The following is a 25,807-nucleotide window of genomic DNA, read 5'->3' as shown; positions in this document are numbered from 1 at the left end:
GATTTCCAAACCTGGGAACCATATATATATTATATATAATGTTGAAAAAATAGAAAGCAATTTTATTGCAAACTGTTAAAAATGTATATGATTGAGTAAAAATGATAAGGAGTATGTAATCCATATCCACACACTTGGTAGTCCAAAAATATCTCCACTTTCTCTTCCCTGCATCTCCCATGGTTTCAGAATGGAGTTTAAATCACAGTTCTTCTGTTTAATAGCTATAAATTTGAATAAATTGTGCTGTCCTCTGATCTCAGTTGTCTCATGAAAGCATTTAAGTTTACAGGGTTTTTAGAATCATAAAGTGAGACAATTCATATAAACACTTAGCATGGTTCCAGAACACAGTACACAGCTGGGAAACACAACTTGTAATTCTTATTTTATCTCGGGATAGACTAAAATTGCCTGATTTCGTGCCATGAGTTGGGAAGAATGGAAGGTCTGGGATCTGCCAAAGCTGGGAGAAAGCAAATCTAGTCAGAGGCAACCTCTGATGCCTTTGGAAGATGGTGATATATAAGTGGCCATCTGAATGAACAATAAGATTTTGAAGCTATAACAAAGAAAGTACAGTTAATGTTTTAACAATATAAGCTTTAACTTCTTGGATCTATTTTTTTCTTCGAAAGATGCAACTGACCAACTATATTCTCACGTTCTGCCTTCTCAGATTGGACCACCTTGTTTTTTTTTTTTTTTTGGCTTTTTGGGTCACACCTGGCGATGCACAGGGTTTACTCCTGGCTCTGCACTCAGGAATTACTCCTGGTGGTGCTCAGGGGACCATATGGGATGCTGGGAATCGAACCTGGGTCAGCCGCGTGCAAGGCAAATGCCCTACCTGCTGTGCTATTGCTCCAGCCCCACCTTGGATGTTTTTTGACTGAATTTCTAGTTGCAGAGGGTTCCCATATTTGGAAGGAATATTCGACAGTAGGAAAATGAGTATACTACAGGTTTGGGTTAAAAGACATGCAGTATTAACAGTTATCATTTAGGCAAGAAGCATAACACTCTCAAATATAGTTTGGAAACAGATGTTAAGCATTTTTAGGGCAGTAAAGTTGGCTTTTTAGAACTGAAAGGACATCACCGCATTTCCATTATTGCCATGAAACAATGTTTTCCAATATCTGATTTACTATGTACTGAGAGCCTCACATACTCATGCAGCTACTGGATAAGGATTTCTGTGTAGAGAAGCACATGCGTCTAGGTCAGACCAAGAATGTGTATTTCTAGATTTTACTCTAAAATTGTTGATGTACTTTGAAAGTTGAGACTTTTTACACTTTTTTTCCACAGAAAGAGAAAAATACCTTAAACAGAATATTTTACACTAAGGACAGTTTATTGAATGAGTGAGAGTATGGTTATACTGAAGTAGGGGAGGTGAAAGGAAAATAATTTTTGCACTATCTAGGTTTTTCTGTTTGTTTATTTTGTTTGGGGGCCACACCCAGCCATGCTCAGGGTTTCCTGCTAACTCTGTGTTCAGGGATCACTCCTGGCAGACTCAGTGGACCATATGGGGTGCTGGGGATCCAACCCAGGTTGGCCACTGGCCAAGCAAATGCCCTACCCTCTGTATTATCACTCCAGTCTCATTTTCTAGTTATGTGAAGGTTGATTTCTATTTTTCATTATGTATTTAATTAAAGAAGCATCTTAACTGACCATCTTAAACACAGGTTTTGAGTTTTGTTTGTTCTTCTGCTATAGGGTGTGGAAATTTTGGGATTCACTCCTGACTCTGTGCTCAGGGATCACTCCTGACTCTGCTTGGAGAACCATATGCCATATGCAGTTCTGGGGATTTAAGTGGGGCTGGATGAATGCATGGCCAAAACCTTAACTCTTGTCATAAGATATGAATGAGTTTAGATGAGAAGTTTGGTAGACCTTTCTGACCTGTAGAAGTTGACTAGAGCTATGCTTCTCAACTGGGGGTCATACGACACCCCCCTTCCCACTGTGTGCCTCAAGGATATTTCAAGTGCATCACAGGTGAAAAACTTCAGCAAAGGGGAAGCATGGGACAAAATATGGGTGGCACCTGTATGACCGGGGAGCCACCAGGAGACCGTAGCTGGAAAATATCTGAGAAATACTTAACTAAGCCAATAGGTAGCAACTTACCTATAGGAGTTGTAGGTGAAACAAAATACTGGAGGCGGGGACAGGGAATAATGCATTTAAATAGGTAATGGCTACTTTTGGTTAGAGTAGTATAGGATAGAATTTGAATAAAAAATGAAGAGTGGCTTCATTCAAATCTCTACCTCTAATTTTATCTTTCTGAGCCCCAATTGATTGATTTATTTATAAAATGAAAGGATTGGATTGTGGCTCACAACACCATTTTTAAAGTTCTGGTCTCAGAGTTCAAATGGTTTGGTTAAATCCCTTCAGGGAAAGGGGGAAAAGTTCAAACCAAGATTTCTTGGACATAATGCCAGGTTCGAGCAAAGGAGCTCGAAGTTTTCTCTCTTTCACACAATGTTTTCATCTAAATGCTTCAGATGGAAGTACATTCTAAAGAAAATGCCCTGTGCCTGTCAAAATAAGAAATAGTTTTTAAAATATTTCATCTAAGCATTTAAAGAAGCTTATTTTGGTTAAGAAGACAGCTTTCTCATTTCATGAGTCTACAGATGAGTATATGGGAGTACTCCAAGTATACTTTTGCAAGGAACTGGCTCTTGTGTCAGGAATTGTAAAACTAATTTGATAAGAAAAATACTTATTTAGTTATTATACTGACTCCTTTAATTCCTGAGTTTTGTAATATATTGAAGTAGCATTTTTTTAAGAGCTCTGGTTGACTATAATTTGCAATTTAGCACTCAAGAAACCAACTTTTTGGGATCATCCCAATCACATATAATTACAGTGAGTTATTTGAGAAAATAACACACAATAAGAATATGAGCATGCAAGTCAATTAGCATTAAGTTGGGTGTGGGTGGTAGAAGAGGTTAAGAAACACTAGATGGGACTTGGAGAGATAGTACAATGGGTAGGATACTTTTCCTCAATGTGGCCAACTTGAGTTCTATCCTTGGAGTCCCATCTAGCTGTCCATGAACTGCATGGGGTAGCCCCTATGCACAGAGACAGGAGTATACCCTGAGCACAGCTGGATGTGCCCCACAAACAAAAACTATAAATGCACACAAGGTCTGAGGAACTACCATGAGAAACTGCTGTGTTCAACCTCTCAGACATCCCATGAAATGTTGACCAGTGTCGGGGAATGGCTTCTCTAGGACTGTTTTCTAGTGTTAGCGGCTAAGTCTGGAGAAGGCAATGGAGACACAGTTTTTTTTTTTTTAATTTATTTATTTATTGAATCACTGTGGGAAAGTTTACAAAGCTTTCAGGTTTATGTCTCAGTCATGCAAATATCAAACACATTTCCCTTTACCAATACTTATTTTTTCCCATGAAGAACCCCAATAAAACCCCACCCCCCACCCCTCCCCGTCCCTGTGAGGCAGATGAATTCTAGTTAACACTCTATCCGCTTTGATTAGATTGTTTCAATAAAAGATTCACCACTATTATTTAGAGTTTACCCCCCCCCCCCAAATCAGACATGCTGAAAAAGCATTGTGAAGTGATTTGCTTTCTACAGCTGGGTTCAAGAATTAAATGTTGGTTTTGGATTTCTGCTATTTTACTTATTGACCCTGGAAGTATTTCTACTGAAAGTCAGATAGTTAAGAAATTGGTTTCTGTGTTCTGGAGTCGTGGCCGTGCTGGAGAGCCGCTCGTGGGGGGCAACTGGTGGCCTCGGTAGGGCGTGAAGGGCGGAGCGAAATGCCCCCCTTCCCATGAGGTTTTAGTCGCCCCCACACTCCCGGCTCATACCTGCTGTCCACAAGGCTCCCATGTGGCCGCCATCTTTCTTTCCAGAGAGGAGAGGGCGAATGGGGCAACACCCTTTCCCCTCCGGCAGACTTGATGGGCTGGATCAACGCATAGTCCGTTCACTTTTCTGCTCCAAGCTGCTGGGTTCTGCATTAAGTCCTTGTGCTTCAGTCTTGAGCTGCTCCTTCAGGGAATCCATCCCGTGCTCTGGGCCTGGAATTCTGCCTCTCAAACATTTTCAGACCTATAGAGTATCTTGCCCGCACGGCAGAGCCTGGCAAGCTCCCCGTGACGTATTCGATATGCCAAACACAGTAACAACAAAGTCTCCAATGGAGATGTTACTGGGCCCGCTCGAGCAAATCAATGAACAACGGGAGGACAAGTCCAATCAGACTGCTGTTTGACCAGACTACTCTTATCTTTTCTGGAGAGTTGTGGAGACATGTATAATTTGTATCAACCTCCAAATTTCAAGCACATGACCTAGTTAAATCAGACTGAGAGTTATCCAGATGGTTAGTTTGAAGGGTATTAGTCACTGGGAAAAGTAGATCTATAAAAAGCTAATATTCAAAAATGTTTTTCAAGATTCTTGGCAATCAGTCTTATTTGTTATCATCTATTTAGGTTCACTTATCCAGAATTCAGATAATTCCTGAATAAAACATAGATAGGAATTTTTATTTGTGGTAACTACAGTAAAAAATCATAAACATCAGATATTGAAAAGCTCTAAGATTTTTCTAGCTAAACCATGGTTACTATTATCCTTTAAATTACATTTCTTGTGTCTTATTTCTTACAGTCTTCTCAGTCAATGTATTATAAATGGCAAAACACTGAATCAGTTTTATCTGCTTGTCAGAACATCATACTCTCATAATTTTTGAATAGTAGCAATTTTTCTAACTCACACTCTTTAGAATTTTAGCTATTAGAGACAGCTGACTTCACAACCTGTTAGACTATTCACAAATATATTAATTTTGAAAGATGATTAAAGGAAGAATTTCATTATCTGTCACTTAAAAATTATCTAGGAATGCTTTCAAATGTGGTTGACATAATGCATTAACAGTAGAAGAAATGTGTACTTGATAAGAACAAGATAAAATTAACTCAAGAAATATAAAACCTTCTTTGGGGGAACTATTATCCAGGTCTCTTTATAAGGATAAATATCAGGTTTATATCAGGTTTATAGTAAGAGAATAACCAAGACATTTTAGAGGACATCTTGAGATACATGACTGAGAAGCACAAGTGAAATATGACTCTGGGGGATTTAAAATAAGCTTATCACTATAGAATAAGAACACATACACTTAAATGTTACCATTATGTTAGAAGATCACAGCAACTTAAATAATAAGAAGAAAGTATAGTTCTTTTGGGGGGAATGGGATGCCTCCTCGGGAGTACTCAAGGGTCTAGTGGCCACTCTTGGTGATATTTGGTTTTGTAGAGTACACCTTTATTGTTTAGTGTTCATAACTCAGCTCAGTGATGCTCAAGTGCTATTAGAGCTACAACTAGAAATGTTGAAGAGAGGGGTGGGGTTCCTCGTACAGGGATTCAAACTCAGGATCTCACACATGCAAAGCATGCACTACATTCTTTTGAGTTATCTACTTAGTCTGAACGGGAACTAATTTTATATGTCCAATATAATATGCCTATTATTACTTCTACAGTTTTGAAATTAAAAATATTTGGAGTCCATAGTGTTAGTACAGTGGGTAGGACATTTGCCTTGCATGTGGATAACCTGGGTTTGATCCCCAACATCCCATATTATCCTCCAAGCATCACCAGTACCAACTCCTGAGTGCAGAACCAGGAGTAACCCCTGAGCAGTGATGGGTGTGACCCAAAAAGCAAAATAAAAAAAATTCAATAATTTAAAGTTCTTTGCAGTCATGTTTCATCAATATGTATGCATGAGTTTATATATATATATAAATATTTGTATGCATATATGACTGTTACACATATACACTCAGATATCTATATAATTATACAAATCTTTGAATTCATGCTTATATTTTACAAATACAGCTTTATGGTATTTATTTATTTTCAGTTTGGGGGCATATCCAGTGGTGTTCAGGGCTGAGTCTTGGCACGACTCTCAGAGATCACTCTGGCCGTGCTCAGAGGACCACATATGGTACTAGGGATTGAAATGGTGTCAATGTCCTGCATGGAAAGGGTCTTAATCCTTGTATTATCTCTCTAGCCCAGGTTTTTATTTTCTCTTTGGTTTTGGTGTCATACCCAGCAATACTCAAATCTTAATACTTCCTGATCTATGCTCCAGGGTCACTCTTGGCAGTATACCCAGGGGACCATAGGTGGTACTGAGGACCATACAGTGGTTATCCATGTCCAAGGCAAGCATCTTAACTTTTATACTATCTCTCTGGCCCGTAATATAGCCATTCTTGACCTATATCTGGTCACTGGAATTAGGACAAGTTAAAAGAAAAGTTACAGCTCAAAACAATTCTTAATAGTGTCCACATCTTGCTGTGTTATGCTGGAAGGACATTACTTGCTAGTGTATGATTCCTTAGAAGACTATGTGGTACTGGAAATCAAACCCAGGACCTTGGACATGCCAGGCATGAGCTTTACCAGTTAAACTGTCTCCCAGTTCACAGAAGTGAGATTATGAAAGGAACATCAAAATAATGACTCCATGTCAATTCAGCAAAAGAACCAGTTTGCATACGAACACAGTGGGGGGTTCTGTGGATGTCCTTGTTGCCCAGTGCTTAGGAAAGATCTCTGAATCTTTTTGTTTTGTCACAATCAAATCCACAAGGTATTCTTGATTGTTTTAGAATTCACTGATCTGTTATCATTTGCATTTCTTTCCCATTCATGAATTAAAAGACACAATAAGTATTGCAATAGGAAGTTTTTTTTTTAATAAACATACATTTTTTTCTTGAGGGAGGAGTATGCCTGGCTATAACCACTGTTTACTCCTGGCTTTGTGCTCAGAGATCTCTCCTGTTAGTGCTTGGGAACTATATGGGGCCCTAGTGATTACATTTGGATCAGTTGTGCAAGGCAAGTGCCCTACCTGCTATTCTCTCTCCAGGCATTCGACACACATTTAAAAAAATTTCATAATATTTAGAAATGCTTACCAAGATAGACATTAAAAGCATGGGTAAGAATAGTCAGGTTGCAGAGATAAAGGAATACTCATTCAATGTTGCTGGGAATATAAACTGACTCAGTTTCAATAGTAAGCAGCATAGAAATGTCTCAAAAATTAAAAATAGAATTACTAATCTAATCTAATTCCTTTTCTCCTGGATATTCATACTAAGAACTCCCATGCTAACTTAAAATGCTATACTCACACCTATGCTCACCGCAGCATTATTTATGATACTCAAGACCTACAAACAACTTAAATGCGTAACAGAAGATGAGTGGATAAAGAAGTTATGGTATATATACACAATAGATTACTACTTAACTATAAAAAAGATAAAACTTTGCATATTTGTATGACTTGGGTGGAAGTCGTATCATGTGAAGCAAGTAAATCAGAAGGCAAATACTTAGATGATCTCCCTCAGAGGTTGGTCTATAAATAAACAAAGCAAGGGAACAGTGTCCAGTGAAAAGAAGTCTTTAGCTTCTGACTACAGAACTGAGGTTATCACCACAGTGGAAGGAGGAAGTGGACAGAGGAGTCTTATGGACAGTGGTGGAAGGAAATGGCACATCAGTCAGTGGTAGAAGTGGTATAGTAACTTACCCACCAAACTTATAAACATTTGCTTTGGTAAATCAATTTTATCCTAATATTTTTTTAAAAAATCTAATTATTGTACAGAAATGCTTTACCAAAAATTATCTTTTTTGGGGGGAGCACACCCAGAAGTGCTCAGGGCTTAGTCCTGACACTGACTTTGTGATCAGGAATCACTCCTAGTGGTCTTAGAGGACCATACGGGGTTCCAGGATGGAACCCAGGTCATCTATCTGCAAGGCAAGTGCCCTACCCACTATAGCTCTGGCCCCTAGCAAGACTTAAACAGATGGATCCCCTTTATTCTGAAGTACTCCCTTGTCATTTTACAACATTCAGATTTCTTTAGTGTGTTTGATTAGAATGCACATGAAGCCACACAAAATTGGCAGTTTGTCTATGAGCCTTGTGAGGGGTCCTAGAAAAAAGGTAGTGTCTGAGTAGTTGAAAAATATGAGATTTTTGTGAAATTTGTGCTGGAAATATTTTTATTGTTAGAGACATTCCTGCAAATTGATGCCCAAAATGCCATTCTCTGCCTATTTGATCTCAGTCTTAAGTGTCTAGTTTAATTCTTATCTCCTCTGCAATGAGTTTAGTAAACTCTTCCTCCATTATTTCCTCTTTTTACTTTCAGAGCCTGTCACAGGACTGCTCTGTAACAGTTTTGTGGACCATAGATTATTTTTTTAATGGAGTTAAAGTTTCAGAAAAAAATCTATATTTTATTTATTTCAAAGAACTTAACATATTGCTAAGAAAAAAAATACACCCACAATAAATACTTAGGAGAAAGGGCTATGTAAAGGGGAAAGTAAAAGTGATAGCTTAGAAAGTTCTCTTGAAGCTTTGTGCAGCAATATAGATTGTCAGTAATATTTCTACCTACTTCTAAGAATAATGTTCTTTCCGTAAAGGCAGGGAGAGCATAGACATTGCCATTCTGCAGGTGGTGAGTGTAGCTGAGGTAGATTTAGATGTAGCTTTTCTTACTGCTCTTTTTGTTTGTTTTTGTTTTAGGCTCATAAACAGAAAAGATTTACTTCTGTTTCTGCGCTCAGATCAGTCCTGGCAGGCTTGGGGGACCATATAGTGTGCCAGGTTTGGAACCTGGGTTGGTGATGTGCAAACCAAATGTCCTATTCACCAAACTATCACTCTGGCCCCTTTTAGTACTCTAGGGATCCATTCTTAAAAAGTTATATTTGTTTTTTAAGGCATATTTTCCACAAATTCTATTTCCGATCAACAGCCAAAGCAATGTTAGTTGACTGGGACAGACGTCATTACCTTAATAATAGATACTACCACATCTACTTTTGGATATTAATGTATTTAATTGCATACTCAGTTGATTTATTAAAACAAAAGACAAAAGTAAAACTCCCAAATGCAACCCTAAGAACTTGATATCGACTTTAATACAAAAAAAAGAAAATCTAGATACATCTACAAATTTGCTAGACTGTTTTACACCGAGAAATCATGCTTTGTAACAACTTAAATGTCTGTAGTCTTTGTTGATAATATTATAACTTCAGAGATTTTTGGAGGGCTGGGAATGGAGAGATAGTACAGATAGTAAGACATTGTCCTTGCATGTGACAAACCCTGGTTCCATTCCCAGAACTCTATGTGCTCTATCAAGTATGTAGCAAACTCCCAATTTAACAGAACATCAAAACAAACATCAACTATAATAAGTATTTTTTTTGCTTTTTTTTTTTTTTTGCTTTTTGGGGTCACACCCAGAAATGCACAGGGATTAATCATGGCTCATGCTCTCAGAAATTACACTTGGAGGTGCTCAGAGGACCATATGAGATGCTGGGAATCGAACCCAGGTCGACTGCATGCAAGGCAAACACCCTATCAACTGTGCTATTGTTCCAGCCCCATAAAGTAGTATTTTTAAGTCCAGTATTTCAATAGTTGAATTAAAGTGTAAATAACTCTTAAATTTAGTTGTCTTACCAAATGAAATTGTATTGTGTTGAACATTTTGCCTCCAACTTGTATATTTTGAAATCATTTAGGATAATTAAAATATTGATATTTTATATTTAAGCTCTAGAGGAAGTAATATTTTTATTTGTTTGTTTATTTTGGAGTCACACCATGTGATGCTCAGGGCTTGTTATTCCTGGGTCTGTAATCAGGAAACACTCCTGACACTCCTGCTTGGGAAATCATATGAGATTCTGGGGGTTTGAACCCAGCTTGGCCACATAAAAGGCAAGACCCCTACCTGCTGTGTTATCACTTTGGTCCCTCTATAGATAGTAATGAAGTAATCTGCAAGTAGGGAGACTTAATCATTGAAATTTTAAAGAGATCCCATAAGTGTTTCGATAGAAACTGCTGTAGGTATAGGCAGTTTCAGAGATCATTGGTTCAGCTATTGTCCATTTTTCAAAGTGCTCCTTTATACAGTTACCAGTTATTGAAACTGACTTCCATGCCAGATTGTATCTTAACTACTGAGAAATCAGAATAAAAGACATGGGCATTATTTTTTTGAAATTCTAGTGTAATAGGTGAAATAGACCAGAAAATAATGGGATAATACTGCATGAAGAGCCAAGGTTAAATCATTCTGACTTAGGTTGGAGAGCAGTATTGGGAAGAAAATAGCTGTGGAATTGGCCTGATTTTTTAATTGAAATTAAAACAGAAAAAGGGAGAAAAATAACAGAATGGTACTCCAGAAAGAAGATGATCTTAGCGCAGGCATTAAAATATCATGTTGTATTCATCCTTTTAGTTTATTTCCCTACGATTTGTCTCATTTATCATTACAACATTTTTTCATGCTGTGAAATATTCATGGGTTCTTGCTGACATCAGAATAAATTCTACACTTTTTAACCTGACATTACACTGTGCCAGTAGTTCTGAGAATTCTAGAATATTCTCTTCATTATCCACCAGGAGACCACAGGTACTTTCTTTTCCTTCCCCTTGCTCAGACCATGTTGCCTCTGTGGAAATGTCTTTTCTCTTTCTTTGTTCATGGTCACGGTCACGGTCCTCCCGTTATTCATTGATTTGCTCAAGCGGGCCCAGTAACATCTCCATCGTGAGACTTGTTGTTGCTGTTTTTGGCATATCAAATACATCACGGGGGTTTGTTCATAGTTTCTTCTAAACACCCCAGTGTCTTACCAGCATTGTAGAGAACTTTTACTGCTTGGTAGTAACTGTATAATATCTTATATATTTCTTTGTAGTTTCTTTTTCTAATATGACTGTAATTTTCCTATAGAAAGATGATATTCTGTGAGGGTTATATTCTCTCCCCCACTCCCTTCCACCTTTTTCCTTCTTTTTTTGGCAGTGCCTCTTTAGAGTCTGAGGTTTACCACCTGACTTATCTGGTTATCCGTCTCTGAGTCATTAAGAACAAAATCAGCGTTTTACTTGTAATTTTTAAATCATTTTTTAAAATAATTTTTAAATTGAGCATATATGGTTTACAATACTATGAATAATAGTTTCTCATGCACATAATTTCCAAGACCACATTCCTCACCAGTGTACCCACCTCCTTCTCTCAGGGACCCCAACCCACTTCTCTCATCCCCCAAAACTCAACTTTTTTTTTCTTTTTGGGTCACACCCGGCATTACACAGGGGTTACTCCTGGCTCATGCACTCAGGAATTACTCCTGGCGGTGCTTGAGGGACCATATGGAATGCTGGGAATTGAACCCGGGTCGGCCATGTGCAAGGCAAACGCCCTACCCACTGTGCGATCACTCAAGTCCCCCCAAACTCAATTGTATAAATCAGTTCACCCATTATGTTGCCTCTAGACCTTTGTTGAGCCCTTGCTGTATATATTTAAGTCCCACATATAAGAGAGCAATTTCATATTTATCTCTTTTTATCCAACTTAATCATTCAACATGATATACACTAGTTCCACCCATGTTGCTACAAATTACAATATAAAGATATATATATATATATAGATAGATAGATAGATAGATAAATAGATAAATAGATAAATGGATATTGCAGTTTCTTGGCTCATCTCTAGTTGAGCATTTGAGTTTTTTCCATACCTTCGCTATTGTACAATGTTTGGCGATCAAAATAGGTGGACAATTATTCTTTTGAATTAATGTTTCTGTGTTTTGTATTCCATTGCTTTTAATGGTCATAAGTCTAGATAATAAACAATCATTTGCATAATCACCTAGTTTGAGGGCACTAGCATTGTATGTACATAGATTCAGAGTCAATGATACATATTCTTCCCTTTTCCCTTCTTCCTTCCTTGCTTCCTTCCTTCCTTCCTTACTCCCCTTTCTTTTTCTCTCTTTTCTTTCTCTCTTTTTCTCCTTTCCTCTTCCTTCCATTCCTCCCTCCCTTCCCCCTCTTTCTCTCTCTCTCTCTCCTTCCTTCCTTCCTTCCTTCCTTCCTTCCTTCCTTCCTTCCTTCCTTCCTTCTTTCCTCCTCCTCCTCCTCCTCCTCCTCCTCCTCCTCCTCCTCCTCCTCCTCCTCCTCCTCCTCCTCCTTCTCCTTCTCCTTCTCCTTCTTCTTCCTCTTCTTCTTCTTCTTCTTCTTCTTCTTCTTCTTCTTCTTCTTCTTCTTCTTCTTCTTCTTCTCCTCCTCCTCTCTCCCTCCCTCCCTCCTCCCTCCCTCCCTCCCCCCTCCCTTCCCTTCCCTTCCCTTCCCTTCCCTTCCCTTCCCTTCCCTTCCCTTCCCTTCCCTTCCCTTCCCTTCCCTTCCCTTCCCTTCCCTTCCCTTCCCTTCCCTTCCCTTTCTTTCTTTCTTTCTTTCTTTCTTTCTTTCTTTCTTTCTTTCTTTCTTTCTCTCTTTGTCACAACCAGCAATGCTCAGGGGTTCCCCGTAGCTCTGCACTCAAGAATCACTACTAGTGAACATGGGAGACCATATGGGATGCCAGGGATCAAACCCAGGTGAGCCTCATGCAAGGCATGCACTCTACCCGCTGTACTATTTCTTCGGCCCCACAGATATTTCTTTAATCTGAAGTTTTAGCTATAACAATTTCCTCAGAAAAATAATAGGAATCTTTGACTAATGAGAGCTGGAGCGGTAGCACAATGGGTATGGCGTTTGCCTTGCATGCAGCCGACCCGGTCTACCTGGGTTTGATTCCTCCGCCCCTCTCAGAGAGCCCAGCAAGTTACCGAGAGTATCTCGCCAGCACAGCAAAGCCTGGCAAGCTACCCATGACGTATTTGATATGCCAAACAACAGTAACAACAAGTCTCACAATGGAGACGTTACTGGGCCTGCTCGAGCAAAATCGATGAATGGCGGGAGGACAGTGCCACAGTGCTACAGTGCTTTGACTAATAATCAACAGTAATTATTGCCTTCAGCTTAATAAATACTGCTTTGCTCATGCTGTCTCAAACTTTTGTATCTTTATCGCAGTCCGACAAGATACTTTATGGTATTACTTTTGAAAAACTGGAGACAAGGATTCTAGCCAAGCTGAACCATCTACTTTTTTGGTGACTTTTTTTTTTTTATTATGGAGACATAATTGATAAAATTGTTTTTTTGGTTTTTTGTTTAGATTTTTTTCATTATAACGTTTATTTATTTATTATTTATTTTTTTATTAGTGTAACACCATGAGGTACAGTTATAGACTTACAAACTTTTGTGCTTGGGTTTCAGTTATACAATGATCGAGTACCCATCCCTCCACCAGTGCCCATCCTCCACCACCACGAGTCCCAGTATCCCTCCCAGCCCCCCCGCCCCCCCCATCCCACCCTGTCTCTGTGGCAGGGCCTTCTCTTTTGTTCTCTCTCTCTCTCTCTCTCTCTCTCTCTCTCTCTCTCTCTCTCTCTCTCTCCTTTTGGGTTCTGTGATCTGCAAGAGAGGCATTGAGTGGGAATAATGTTTGGTCTAGAGTCTACTTTCAGCATGCTCCTCCTATCCTGGGAGAATCCTCCCTAAACCCTTTATTTGGTGCTCCCTTTTCTATTTGAGCTTCCCTATTTTACATACCTACTCCTTACTTTCCTCATTTCTGAGATGGTGAAAACAATAATTTGCATATTGAAGGATTTTGTGGAATTGTATGAAAGAATAGACATAAATAGTGCCTGGTATATGGCAAGCACCCAATGTCTGCCAACTATGACTGCTGTTATTATTGATGATCACTTTTGTAGATGAGAAATGGGGGATCAATGCTGACTCCAGTGTATACAACTAGTGTGTGACAGTCATATATCCTATATATCCTTTATAAGTCATGCATCACAAATTGGGCAGTAACCTATCAAATGAGAGGGAGCCATTTCTGCCTCATCAGAGAGACTTTCACAGGCCATGCATCCTGAAAGCTCTGCAGCAACACCGTAATGCTAGGACAGGACTCAGGCCCAGATCCATGACTGTCTATCTGGAGGCTACCTTGCAACGTGGATGCCTAACATCCCAGAACTGGAACGCCTCACAGGGTCTTATGTGTTGAAACTGAAGCTGCCCCTACTTGGTAGCAATAATTCTCAGTATTTCTGAATATTATTGAGTGTTAATTCGAGAGGAAATGGATTGATACTTGGATATTTTACCCATAAGTCTTTTCTTACCTATGCAATTTTGAAAAGAAACATAAAAATTGAAAGCAGCTAGACCTTATTAGTGTTGTAGTAGTAGCTATATTTATAGTATCCAAACTATTTATTATGAAAACATAAAACATTATTAGTAAGCACTTGCATAACTTTTATAAAGTTTGCTAAGTAGTGAAATAGCTATTATATATATTTTAGAGACAAAGTATCTGAGCATATTAAACTGTTACAACAACTACTACTAAAGGATCCTCTTTATAAAAAATGTTCAGAATCATTCCTTTCATTAGCAGCAAGAGTTGCTGACTTTCCTAATCCCATTAGTCTAGTTATAGATTTATATTGTCTAGGGGAGCCTATAATTCTTATTTTAATTTGTTTGTTTTGCAGCTACACACAGCGATGTTCAGGGGTTATTCCTGGCTCTACACTCAGGAATTATTCCTAGTGGTGTTCCAGAGATTATATTGGGTGCAAAGGATCAAACCTAGGTCAGCAGCATGCAAGGCAAACACTTTTGTGTATATAGTCCTTATTTTAAATGTCTGCATTAAAATACTTTTTAAAAGAGTAACTTCTTACTTCTGAAAATTTTAATTATTTGGTAATATTTTAGGAAAAGTCAGAATAGGACTTTTTTCCATTTGTGGCCAATTAAAAATAATTATTACTTACTAGAAAATGCATTTTCACTCTGATCCTTTTACTGGAAAATATTCAACAGTACGAGTGTTGATCACAATTGCCTGAAACACTAGTTTTGAAATGTTCTTTTTTTATTTACTTGAGCAATAAATTGGTTACTCAATCAAACTATCAAACTGAAAACAGGAGGGGAACAAAGTCAACTTAACCTAACCCAAACAAGGACCACATTTCCTGGATTGAGTTGGTGTCAGTGGCAGCATACTATGTCCTAAGTCCCCTTTGTAATCTGGGTTGTATCATATGTATGTATCATATGGATAAATTATCTATTTTGTAAGTTAGGACTAAGTGTGCTCCTTCAACTAACTGTGAAAGCTTTCTTGAAAGCCCATGAAACCTTATTATTCTAATTACCAACACACAGTGGCCGATAAATGAATGATGAGGCCAGGTATTATTGTCATTAAATAGACCTCACTCAATTATTTACTCCTGAGTCTGGGGTTACAGTTCAGAGAGCTGTGCATGTTGTACCAGCGCTTGCTCAGAGCCCTGGGACTGGATTACAGTCTTGGCAGGCAGCTTTTGTTGAATACAATTCAATAGAATGACACACATTGTTCAGACACATTAGGATGGTTTTGTAGACAATAGATGAATACTTGGAATTTATCCAAAAAGATCTATTTAATTTGAGCCATGAAAAAAAGATCCCTTTGAGTTACCCAGATCAATGTAAATATGAAGATATTAGATTGACTAAGAAAAAATCAAATGAAACTCTTGTTCTCTAATTTTCACTGGCTATGCTCTTTTTAAATTTATTTTTCTTACTTGATGATATCTGCCTGGACCCCTTAGTGGAATAACTATCAGTCAATACTTACATACTTACATCCCTATGGGACTTCTTTTTTTTTTTTTTTTGCTTTTTGGGTCACACCCGGGGATGCATAGGGGTTACTCCTGGCTCTGCATTCAGGAGTTACTTCCTGGAGGTGCTCAGGGGATGATATGGGATGCTGGGAATTGAACCGGGTTGACCACGTGCAAGGTAAATGCTCTACCTGCTGTGCTATCACTCCATGATAAAATTTACGTGTAAAATTACATTTACAATAGCTGACAAAAGCCCTAAGAACTTTCTCTTTTTCTATCTGGTTTCCAATAGTGAAATGAGAGATGCTGTTTTCTGGGTAAAAATAAAAATTGTCATCAGAGAGATCGGTAATGCATGTATTCATCCATTCTGAGATTGTTGCCAATTTATTGCAAGGGCCAGTCCTGAAAACACTACTAAAGACTGCTCTCTTCCATCCTAGCGTCTCTCTCAGAGGTGTGCAATGACCTACTCACATTCCACTAGCATCAGATTAAGGAGATCAAGAATATGTGCTTGCTGTATAATAATTATTCTCTTCTCATCTCGTGATGCTATAAAGTTGTCCTCGGAGTCCCAACTAGTTGAGCCTCACAGTTATTTCAAACAGCTGCTTAGTGGGGATCAGAAGTTGCTAGAAAGAGAGTTCAGGGACCCCAAGAAACGGATCTTAGGGGATACTGCTTGAAGAATGGAGAAGATAGGTCAATTGAGAAAAAAGAAAGTCATACCTGAGAGGATGTTGAATAGAATGAAGTCCAGATTTTTACCTGAGAGCAAGTCAGGATATTTATGTTGAAGGTAATAATAGAGAAAGAAATATGAAACTATGCCCAGAATCAGGGGGAACTTGGCGATGGAGGAAATAATAAGACCGGTTTTGAGTTCTCAAAAGAAAATTACATTTGCAATAGCTGACAAAAGCACTGTGGATATCATGTAAATAGATTTCCATTTTGTTAACTAAATTTATAATTAATTTCACAGTGACTTTAATTTGGCTATAATCCTAACTTCATTTTCTCTTTCTTAAATTATGACAGCTTAATGTTCTCTTAACATATTTGTTAGATCACAAAATAAAAATTCAATGCCAGAAATAAGGAGTAGACTACTTCTTTACACTTTTAACTATTTAGAAGAGTTATGTTTTAGAAATGTCTATCGATGAGGAGATAGAGCTATTAGAACAATGTAAATATCTCTTATTTATTTGTGAAATTGAATATCTCTTAATTATTTGTGAAATATTTAGATCAATTGTGTTTATAATAATAAGCAATATATTACATTTGAAAAATCAGATACTGATTTTACCACTGGGCATAATGTTTTATTCCCTATTTATATGTACTGGAGAATGATGTAATAATTCATACATATGCTTGGTTTTACCCATTTCAAAATTATTGATGTCATTCAACAATTACAGTCAGTTCTGCTATTACACAATGACTAGAATGCTGATTTTCACTGTGCTGTGTGAAACTGGACAGTAAAAGAGTGAAAGATACAGGGTTTAGAGGAAAATTGGGAATGCTCAGTTTCAAAGCATATTTTTTTTAATTTTTAAAAAATTTTTATTAGTGAGACACCATGAGGTACAGTTGTAGACTTACAAATTTTTGTGCTTGGGTTTCAATTATACAATGATCAAATACCCATCCCTCCACCAGTGCCCATTTCCCACCACCACGGATCCCAGTATCCCTCCCACCCCCCATCACCCCCATCCCACCCTGGCTCTGTGGCAGGGCATACCCTTTTGTTCTCTCTTGCCTCAAAGCATATTTTTAGTATAGAACTGACTGGGATAATCCTCTCAGCACTGATATATACAGTTTTACCTCAATTTTGCCACTATTTTGGCAAACCGAGAGGGAATTGTCTACTTTTGTTTGATGGAGAATTTTGACCTGTTAAAGGACACACAATCGCTTGTGCCAGAAACATCTCAGGTGTGGACCATCCCGGGAAAGTGTGAAAACTCCTGAACTTGTGTACAGAAAACTTAAAAGCTGTGAACAGGGGGCTGTTGGGAAAATACATCAGGTGGGACATTTGCCTTGCATGCAGCCAACCCAAGTTCGATTCCTATCAGGAATCATGGTCTCCTATGCCCCACCAGAAATGATCCTTGAGTACAGCCAGGTGTAACACTAAAAACAAAGCAAAAGAATAACAACAGAAATACTGTGGGCAAAGTCACAGATCCAGTTGCAGACTTAGTTTCCCGAGTCTTTGTTTAGGTTTGTTCAACATTTGATAAAGTATCTGCGAGTTGCTTTACAGCTGTCTGATCATCTCTGTAACACATGGCTGATGTTTAAATGTGATACGTTTTCCTCATTGCCTGTATGCAAAACCACGCTACATGCGTTCATTATTTTTTTTGATGAGACCTTATTGAACTTTTTAGAATATGTACTCTATTTTAGTAACTGGTCTTCAATTTATCTTCAAAACATAGTCAGAGACCATGCAAGGGGTAAGACATCTGACAAGAAGACCCTTGTCCCTAAGATCCCGAAAAGACTAGTAAGGAGCTCAGTTCTCAAGTCTAGGAAAGATTTTCTCTTTAAGCATTCACTGATGAGGAAAATAGTAGATATTCTCTTGGCTTGTGGTATGAAGAGCATTATGAAGGACGATCAGGATTATGAAGGATTGTCACTGTCACTGTCCTCCTGTTGTTCATCGATTTGCTCGAGTGGGCCCAGTAACATCCCTATTGTGACAATTGTTACTGTGTCTGGCATATCGAATATGCCATGGGGAGCTTGCTGGGCTGGACCAATAGCACAGTGGGTAGGGTGTTTGCCTTGCACGTGGCTGACCCGGGTTCAATTCCTCCGTCCCTCTTGGAGAGCCTGGCAAACCTATCGAGAGTATCCCGCCCACACGGCAGAGCCTGGCAAGTTCCCTGTGGCGTATTCAATATGAAGGATTATGTTTATTAATTATGGATTATGTTTGTGTTGTAAGAGCAGTGTTCAAGAACTCTGGAAAGAGGTTGACATATACAGAATACTTTCCCGGTTTTTAAGAGAATACTTGAAGGGGCATGAGATAGTACAGCAGGGAAGATACTTGCCTTACATGTGGCTAACTCAGGTTCGATTCCTGGCACTCCATATGTTCCCTTGAAGACTAGCTGGGGTGATCTCTGATTGTAGAGCCAAGAATACAAGAATAAATCCTGAGCACTGCCAGTGACCCCCCCCCCCCCCACCGCCCTCCTCCCCGCAAATAAAAAATGAACAAAAAGAAACAAATAAAAGAAACCCAGAATCAGTGAATTGGGAAGTTTACCAATGGAAGAGAAGCTTCTCCAATGTTAATTTTTTTTACTGCAGGTATGGGTGGGTGAGGAAGAGATACCACCCTCTAGTTTTTGGCTATGTTAGCAAGCATATTCTGTGATTGGGTGACTGGATATTGTAAGATTGCAAACTTCACTTAGAAGCGTTAATGAACTAATTACTAAGAAGCATATTTAAAAAAAAAATCCTTCACTACCCTTCCATTGTTAAAGGAGACATTTTAAAAAATGTGTTAATAAGTTTACTTATAGCTATGTGTGAAAGGGTCTTGTCTATAAAATCTCACATGTTTTTTGGAGCCATCTACTGAGGACAGCTTTATGCCTGCCTACTCCTGCTCCAGGCTTGGGTTATCTGTTTTTCTCCCCAGTTATTTAATGTTTACTACAACATCTGAATAGCTGACAGGTATTGATTGCTTCTGTTCTTTAAATTTCTTTCCATAAGCAAACACCAAACTGTATTTAAGAAATGACCAAACACAGTTTTAAACTTAAAATTGAGATTAAGGTGCCAGAGAGATAATATAACGGGTAAGGCACTTGCTATAAGGCACGTGACTGACCTAGGTTTGATCACCAGCATCCCAGTAGGTCCCTTGAGCACCACCAGGAATGAATGATCCCTGAGGACCGAGTCAGGAGTATCCCCAGCACCCAGTGTAGCCCCCTATAAAAACAAAACATTAAACAAAAACAAAAAGACCCTAAGATTAAACTTAAAAGTAAACTTTTCTTAAATTTAATGTATTAAACTTATTTACATTTTCCATTTTAATGACCTAATGTTTTTACAAAAGTATAGAAAGACACTGATATGACTAATATAAAGACACTGACATGACTAATATGCCTGCGTACATATTTGTTGGGGATACTATGAAATTTGGGCTGGAGTGATAGAACAGCGGGTAGGGTGTTTGCCTTGCATGCGGCTGACCCAGGTTCGATTCCTCCACCCCTCTTGGAGACCCCAGCAAGCTACCGAGAGTATCTCACCTACACGGCAAAGCACGGCAAGCTACCTGTGATGTATTTGATATGCCAAAAACAGTAACAAAAAATATCACAATTTGTTGTGGGACATTATTGGTGTCTACTTGAGCAAATCGATAAACAATGGGAGAACAGTGCTACAGTGCTATTATGAAATTTAAATTTTAAGTCCTTTCTGAATGAGGACAATAAACTTTATGTCTTTTTCCTTCTCTCAACTCCATCTGCTTTATATAATGATGTTTCTGTCTCAAGTCATAATTATTTTTATGAGATTAAACATCAGGTCAGTGTGTGTGTGTTCTGTGTCAGTTTGCCCTAAATGTGCTGCCCTATTAAAGAAATAATACTTAGAAAAACAGGAAAGAATTATTTTTAATAAACATCCCAAATACCAGAGTCTGAATTAAACCATATTTAATTTTATATGTGTTAAATAAAAAAGAAATTCAAGTTTATTATTTTGATGCATAGAATAAATTCTTTGTATTTCAATGACTTGTTGATTGAATTAGTCTAACATGCCTTAGTTTTACTGGGCAGAATTAAAATGTCCTCAAGTTTATTATAATTCCGCACTTATAAAATATGACTTAGATTTACTTCTTTGGCATCTAAAAGATTCCAAATGAAATAAATGCAAATCTAAAACGGTAAATAAAACATTCCTAAAATAATCTACTCCTTTATACTATATTACTAAAGATAAACTAAAACAATCAGAATTATAGCACAACGGGTAGGGCATTTGCCTTACATCTGCCTGACCCAGGTTCGATTCCTCCATCGCTCTCAGAGAGCCCAGCAAGCTACCAAGAGTATCCCACCCACACAGCCTGGCAAGCTCGCGAGGCGTATTCGATATGCCAAAAACAGTAACAACAAATCTTACAATGGAGACATTACTGGTGCCCACTTGAGCAAATCGATGAACAACAGGACAATAGTGCTACAGTATTACTAAAATAAACTAAACCAAACTTAAAGCAGTCTACTACTTATATATTCTATGAAAATCCCCTCTAACCCACTGACCCTTTATTTTTCTTTCTTTTTTTCAGAGAAGCTAAGAAGTTTGTGAGTGAAAATGAAGGAGCTCTTGGTAAAGGAAAAGGAAAACGGTGGTTTGCATTTAAGATGATGATGGCTAAGGTCAGTCTTTGTATGATGGGTTGGTTTATACTATATACTCTAGGCAGATGCCACGTTGCTGCCAAGTTGGTGAAAACGGACTTTTTTTTTCTCTTCAGAAAGTGAAACAAATATTACACTTTATATGCATAAAGCACAAATGCACATAAGTTGGCATTAAAACTGGGGCAGAGGAAGACACAGTGAAAATTTGACCAAAAGGCTCCATATGTTTCAGACCCCAAGGTTCTTTGGCTCTCAGCATGAATAGGAATTGGGAAGAGGCCAAGGGAGAGATTTAGGCTGAGATTTATCATTTTTAGGCTTGTGATCAAGGGGGACAGCACAAGACAATGTGTCCTGGCTGGTCCTCTGAACAGAGGGCAGAGGAGTCTTTACCGGGAGAGGCAGAAAGGGCCGGGTACATAAACATAGAGGGGTAAGAGGTAGAGGCACTTGTTTGCAAGTATCAAGTGTTTTTCTTGCTTGTTTAATCTCTACCTCTAGGTAAGATTTTTAGTCTTAAAATGAGAAAATGTCACTGACGGGTCATCACTGGAGTCTTTCTTGGCACAATCTGGTTTAGTCTAGTTTATTAGGATTCTTCCTAGGTATTTCTTGGAGAAAAGATTCAAATAGGAGAGAGAGAACAGAGAGGAATGCTCTTCCACAGAAGCAGGGTGGGATGGTGGGGACGGCGGGGTGGGGGTGGGGTGGGAGGGATACTGGGATCCGTGGTGGTGGGAAATGGGCACTGGTGGAGGGATGGGTATTTGATCGTTGCATAATTGAAACCCAAGAACAAAAATTTGTAAGTCTATGACTGTACCTCATGGTATCTCACTAATAAAAAAAAATAAAATAAAAGCAAAACAAAACAAAAGGTGGGTGTGTTTTAGCTTTTCTTTTCTTTTTTCTTTCTGGTGAAAAACAAAGTCCTGGTAGTTGTGAAGAGGATGAAGGTGGGGCAGGGTGTTAAGTCCTGAACACAATGTATTTCTACCTCCCTTAGAAAAAATACTATGAAAATTACATTGATAGACTGTTAAATATAAAAATTAAATAATGAGATATGAAAATGACAAAACAAGTAAAAAATAGTGAACTATGACAAAAGACTTGTTTTGTATGAGTTTATCACTTCCAGATGTAAAATATTTTGTGCTTTTCATTTTTATTCCCTGATAGTTTAGGGGTTACAGATCAAAGATTTTTTTTCTCAAAATAGCAATGTTACAGAGCCATATAACTGTCTCTATTAGAAACATCAACAACAAGTTGAATAGAAATAATTATATATATGAGAATATTTGGAAAAGGTCAAATAGAAACTAATATTTTTGTGTCATTTACAATTGTCAAGCACAATATTGAATTCTTAACGAAAGTTATATTTAGTTCTCAGGACAAATAAAGTATATATTATTTCTATTTCATGCTAAATGTATTGCAAAAAACAGTTTTATGAGTACATCACCATTTTCCATTCTTCTGAGCAGTCCTCTTGATCATAGCTAGCCTAACACTATTAAGTCACGTAGAAGGAATGTATTTTATAAAAACAGACTTATGCTTTTTCTTCTTGCCTTTCCAACAATACTTGGCCAGTTCCTTTTAGATGTCTGTTCTGTCTTTACCAGACTGAAAAGTGTCTGTCATCATAGTTCTACCACTGATAGCTTACTGTGCCAGACCCAGGAACCCTTCAAGCAGAATCTAGATCTTAGCCATATTTTATTAATTCCTTTATACAGTGAATACTTAATTACATATAAACAACTTGTGAATCACCTTTTTTTAGGTCCTAACTCAATTTGTGATTTCTTTTTGCCAGAAAAATACATAGACTTTTCTCAACATATTTTTGTAGAAGAGGGCCATCTGAGGTTGGAGAGTTAATATGGTGGGTAGGGCACTTGCTTTGCATACAGCTGGCCCAGGTTTAATACCCGGCACCCCATATAATCCCCCAAGCTTGCCCAAAATCACCCATGAGTTCAGAACCAGGAGTGAGACCTGAGCACAGTTGGATATAGCCCCCTAAAACTAAAAACAAAACAAAGAAAAAAAACCTTAAAGTGTGTTTTTTTTTTTTTGAATGGGGAGATCTACAACTTTCAGTCAAGTTGCCTTTACAAATCAGTGACTCTAGAACGATCATTGTCTTAGCATATTTGGGACCAAAGGGGTCTAAACATCATGATACACAAGTGGTTGGGTTTAATTGTCATATTTGGCTTTCCTTTCAGAAATGGGCAAAGTTTCTTCGTGATTTTGAGAACTTCAAAGCTGCTTGTGTACCATGGGAAAATAAAATCAAGGCAATTGAAAGTAAGTGCTCATCAGATTCTGTTGTATCGGGAAAAGCTGTCCTAAATAAACGTCTCACAAACTTCTTAGACACCTTTCTCAGCTTCTGTACTATTGCAAAGATTTTAAGCAAGAAGACAAATAAACAGAATGTTTTTACAGCCTTTTTTTTTCACTTTGAAGTTTTACCAGCCCTTATCCACTTCAGCAGGGTCTGCCCTTTGTTGTCCTGCATTAGACCAAAACACTCTCATTTTTCTTTTTACTTTGCTTTGTCTCTGATACAAAGAAATTCATCTAATGCACAGTGAGTTGTTTTATTAGGATGATATGGCAATGTCTTTTGCCATTGAATATGGCATTAAAATGATATGCTTTCCCTGAGTACCCAAAAAATGATTTAAATGAATGTTTAAAAAGTGAAATAATTTTGGAGGCATATATATATATTTATATATATATGTAAATTTTTTGAGACTAAGTATTAAACCTCTGAAGTAGAATTAGCAGCATCCAGGAACTTCATTGTATCACTGTATCACTGTCACCCCCTTCTTCATAAATTCACTCAAGCGGGCTCCAGTAGCATCTCCATTTGTCCCAGCCCTGAGACTTTAGCATCCTCTCTTTACTCATCTTTTCCAACGCTGCCATATTGGAGGCTCTTTCAAGGTCAGGGGAATGAGACCCGTTATTGTTACTGTTTTTGGCATATCTAATACAGCACAGGTAGCTTGTCAGGCTCTGCCCTGCTGGCAGGATACTCTTGGTAGCTTGCTGGGCTCTCCGAAATATATATATATATATATATATATATATATATATATATGTATATATATATATATATAAATTTCCTCTATGATTTGTTGCCTACTATCTGAACCCCATCAAATATGGTGTGGTAAACCAGGAATTCGCTCTATGAAAATCCCATCGTGTCTTCATTTAGAACAAAATTCACAGAGAAAACAGGATAATATACTCAACGCATAGCCTGCTCCACATAGTTCTCTAGACTTACAACAAAGTCAATAAAATTGTAAAATATAGTAGAAATGTGGTAAATAATTAAACATGAAAGACTATAATAAGAAACTAAGAATTTGGGCTATCATCTTGCCATATTTTGTTTTCTAAGGATTTTCACTAAGATTGCATTTCCTCTGTGCCTCCAGAATGAGGGCAGCTTTTCCTGCTGGTTAAGTGTGGTGTTGTGTAATTAAAATGGAGGCTTCATGGGGAGATAAAATAACTGATGGATATTTTGTTGACATGATTGGGCATGTTTTAGGAGTGCTTGTTCCTCAATCCTTTGTCTTTCATTATCAGGTGACAATGAGTTAAATAAAATGCATCAGCTCATTAATTGTATTCCATTCTACACACTCCTATACCACCCCTTTCTTAATTTTTCTTCTGACTTTATTTTTCTATCATTATCACTAATAATTGTAATGTCAACAATATCACTGAAACTGTATTTTCTATTTGTTTTAACTTTTAATAGTCACACTGTCCTCCCATTGTTTATTGATTTACTCTAGCGGGCCCAGTAACATCTCCATTGTGAGACTTGTTACCGTGTTTGGCATATCGAATATGTCGTGGGGAGCTTGCCAGGCCTTGCCATGTGGGCGAGATACTCTCGGTAGCTTGCCGGGCTCTTCGAGAGGGGTGGAGGAATTGAACTCGGGTCTGCTGGGTTGGCCGGGTGCAAGGCAAACACCCTACCTGCTGTACTATCACTCCAGTACAACTTCATTTTATTTTATGTTTATTTTTCCTACTACCGAGAGTATTGGATATGCCAGACACAGTAACAACAAAGTCTCCAATGGAGACGTTACTGGGCCCGCTCGAGCAAATCGACGATCAACGGGAGGGCCTTTACTTTACTTTTACTTTACTTTTCCTACTAGAAATGAAAGCAAAAATTTAGTTGTATTCATTGCTAGATTGCTAGAAAGAATATGTTTTATGTTATTAAATTATATTGAGTACAATCAAATGTACAGAACAGACATCATGAAATTCTTAGGTTTTAACTGCATAGCTAAAAATCAAACTTTAAGAAGCATTAAGAATACAGTGTCATTAAGAACATTAACATCCTTAAAGGATTGTGTGAAAAATACTCTAAATTTGGTTCTTGTCTGCCACAGCTGATTTGTTTGAGTAAGAGACAACTACTTAGACCCTCTGAGCTTGATTCTATTCACTTATAAAGTGATAGGACTACTTCTAATTAATTTAAAAACATCCCAAAATATTTGTAATTGGGTATAGAT

At 38.0% G+C, this 25,807-nt stretch overlaps 1 protein-coding gene across 1 annotated transcript in view; it reads left to right on the top strand.

Moving 5' to 3' along the window:
* TMC1 (transmembrane channel like 1) overlaps positions 1 to 25,807 on the top strand; it is a 158,507-nt gene that overhangs the window by 39,226 nt on the left and 93,474 nt on the right. The window contains exons 5-6 of the mRNA XM_056118790.1: positions 21,140 to 21,230; positions 23,459 to 23,540. Of these exons, the coding sequence (XP_055974765.1) occupies positions 21,140 to 21,230; positions 23,459 to 23,540 (173 nt within the window). The remainder of the gene's footprint in view (positions 1 to 21,139; positions 21,231 to 23,458; positions 23,541 to 25,807) is intronic.

This window comes from Sorex fumeus, unplaced genomic scaffold (assembly GCF_029834395.1).
Source record: "Sorex fumeus unplaced genomic scaffold, SorFum_2.1 ptg000038l, whole genome shotgun sequence".
In the NCBI taxonomy this organism is placed as follows: Eukaryota; Metazoa; Chordata; class Mammalia; order Eulipotyphla; family Soricidae; genus Sorex; species Sorex fumeus.
Note: the sequence above shows the minus strand (reverse complement) of the source record. Positions and strands in the feature narration are given on the sequence as shown.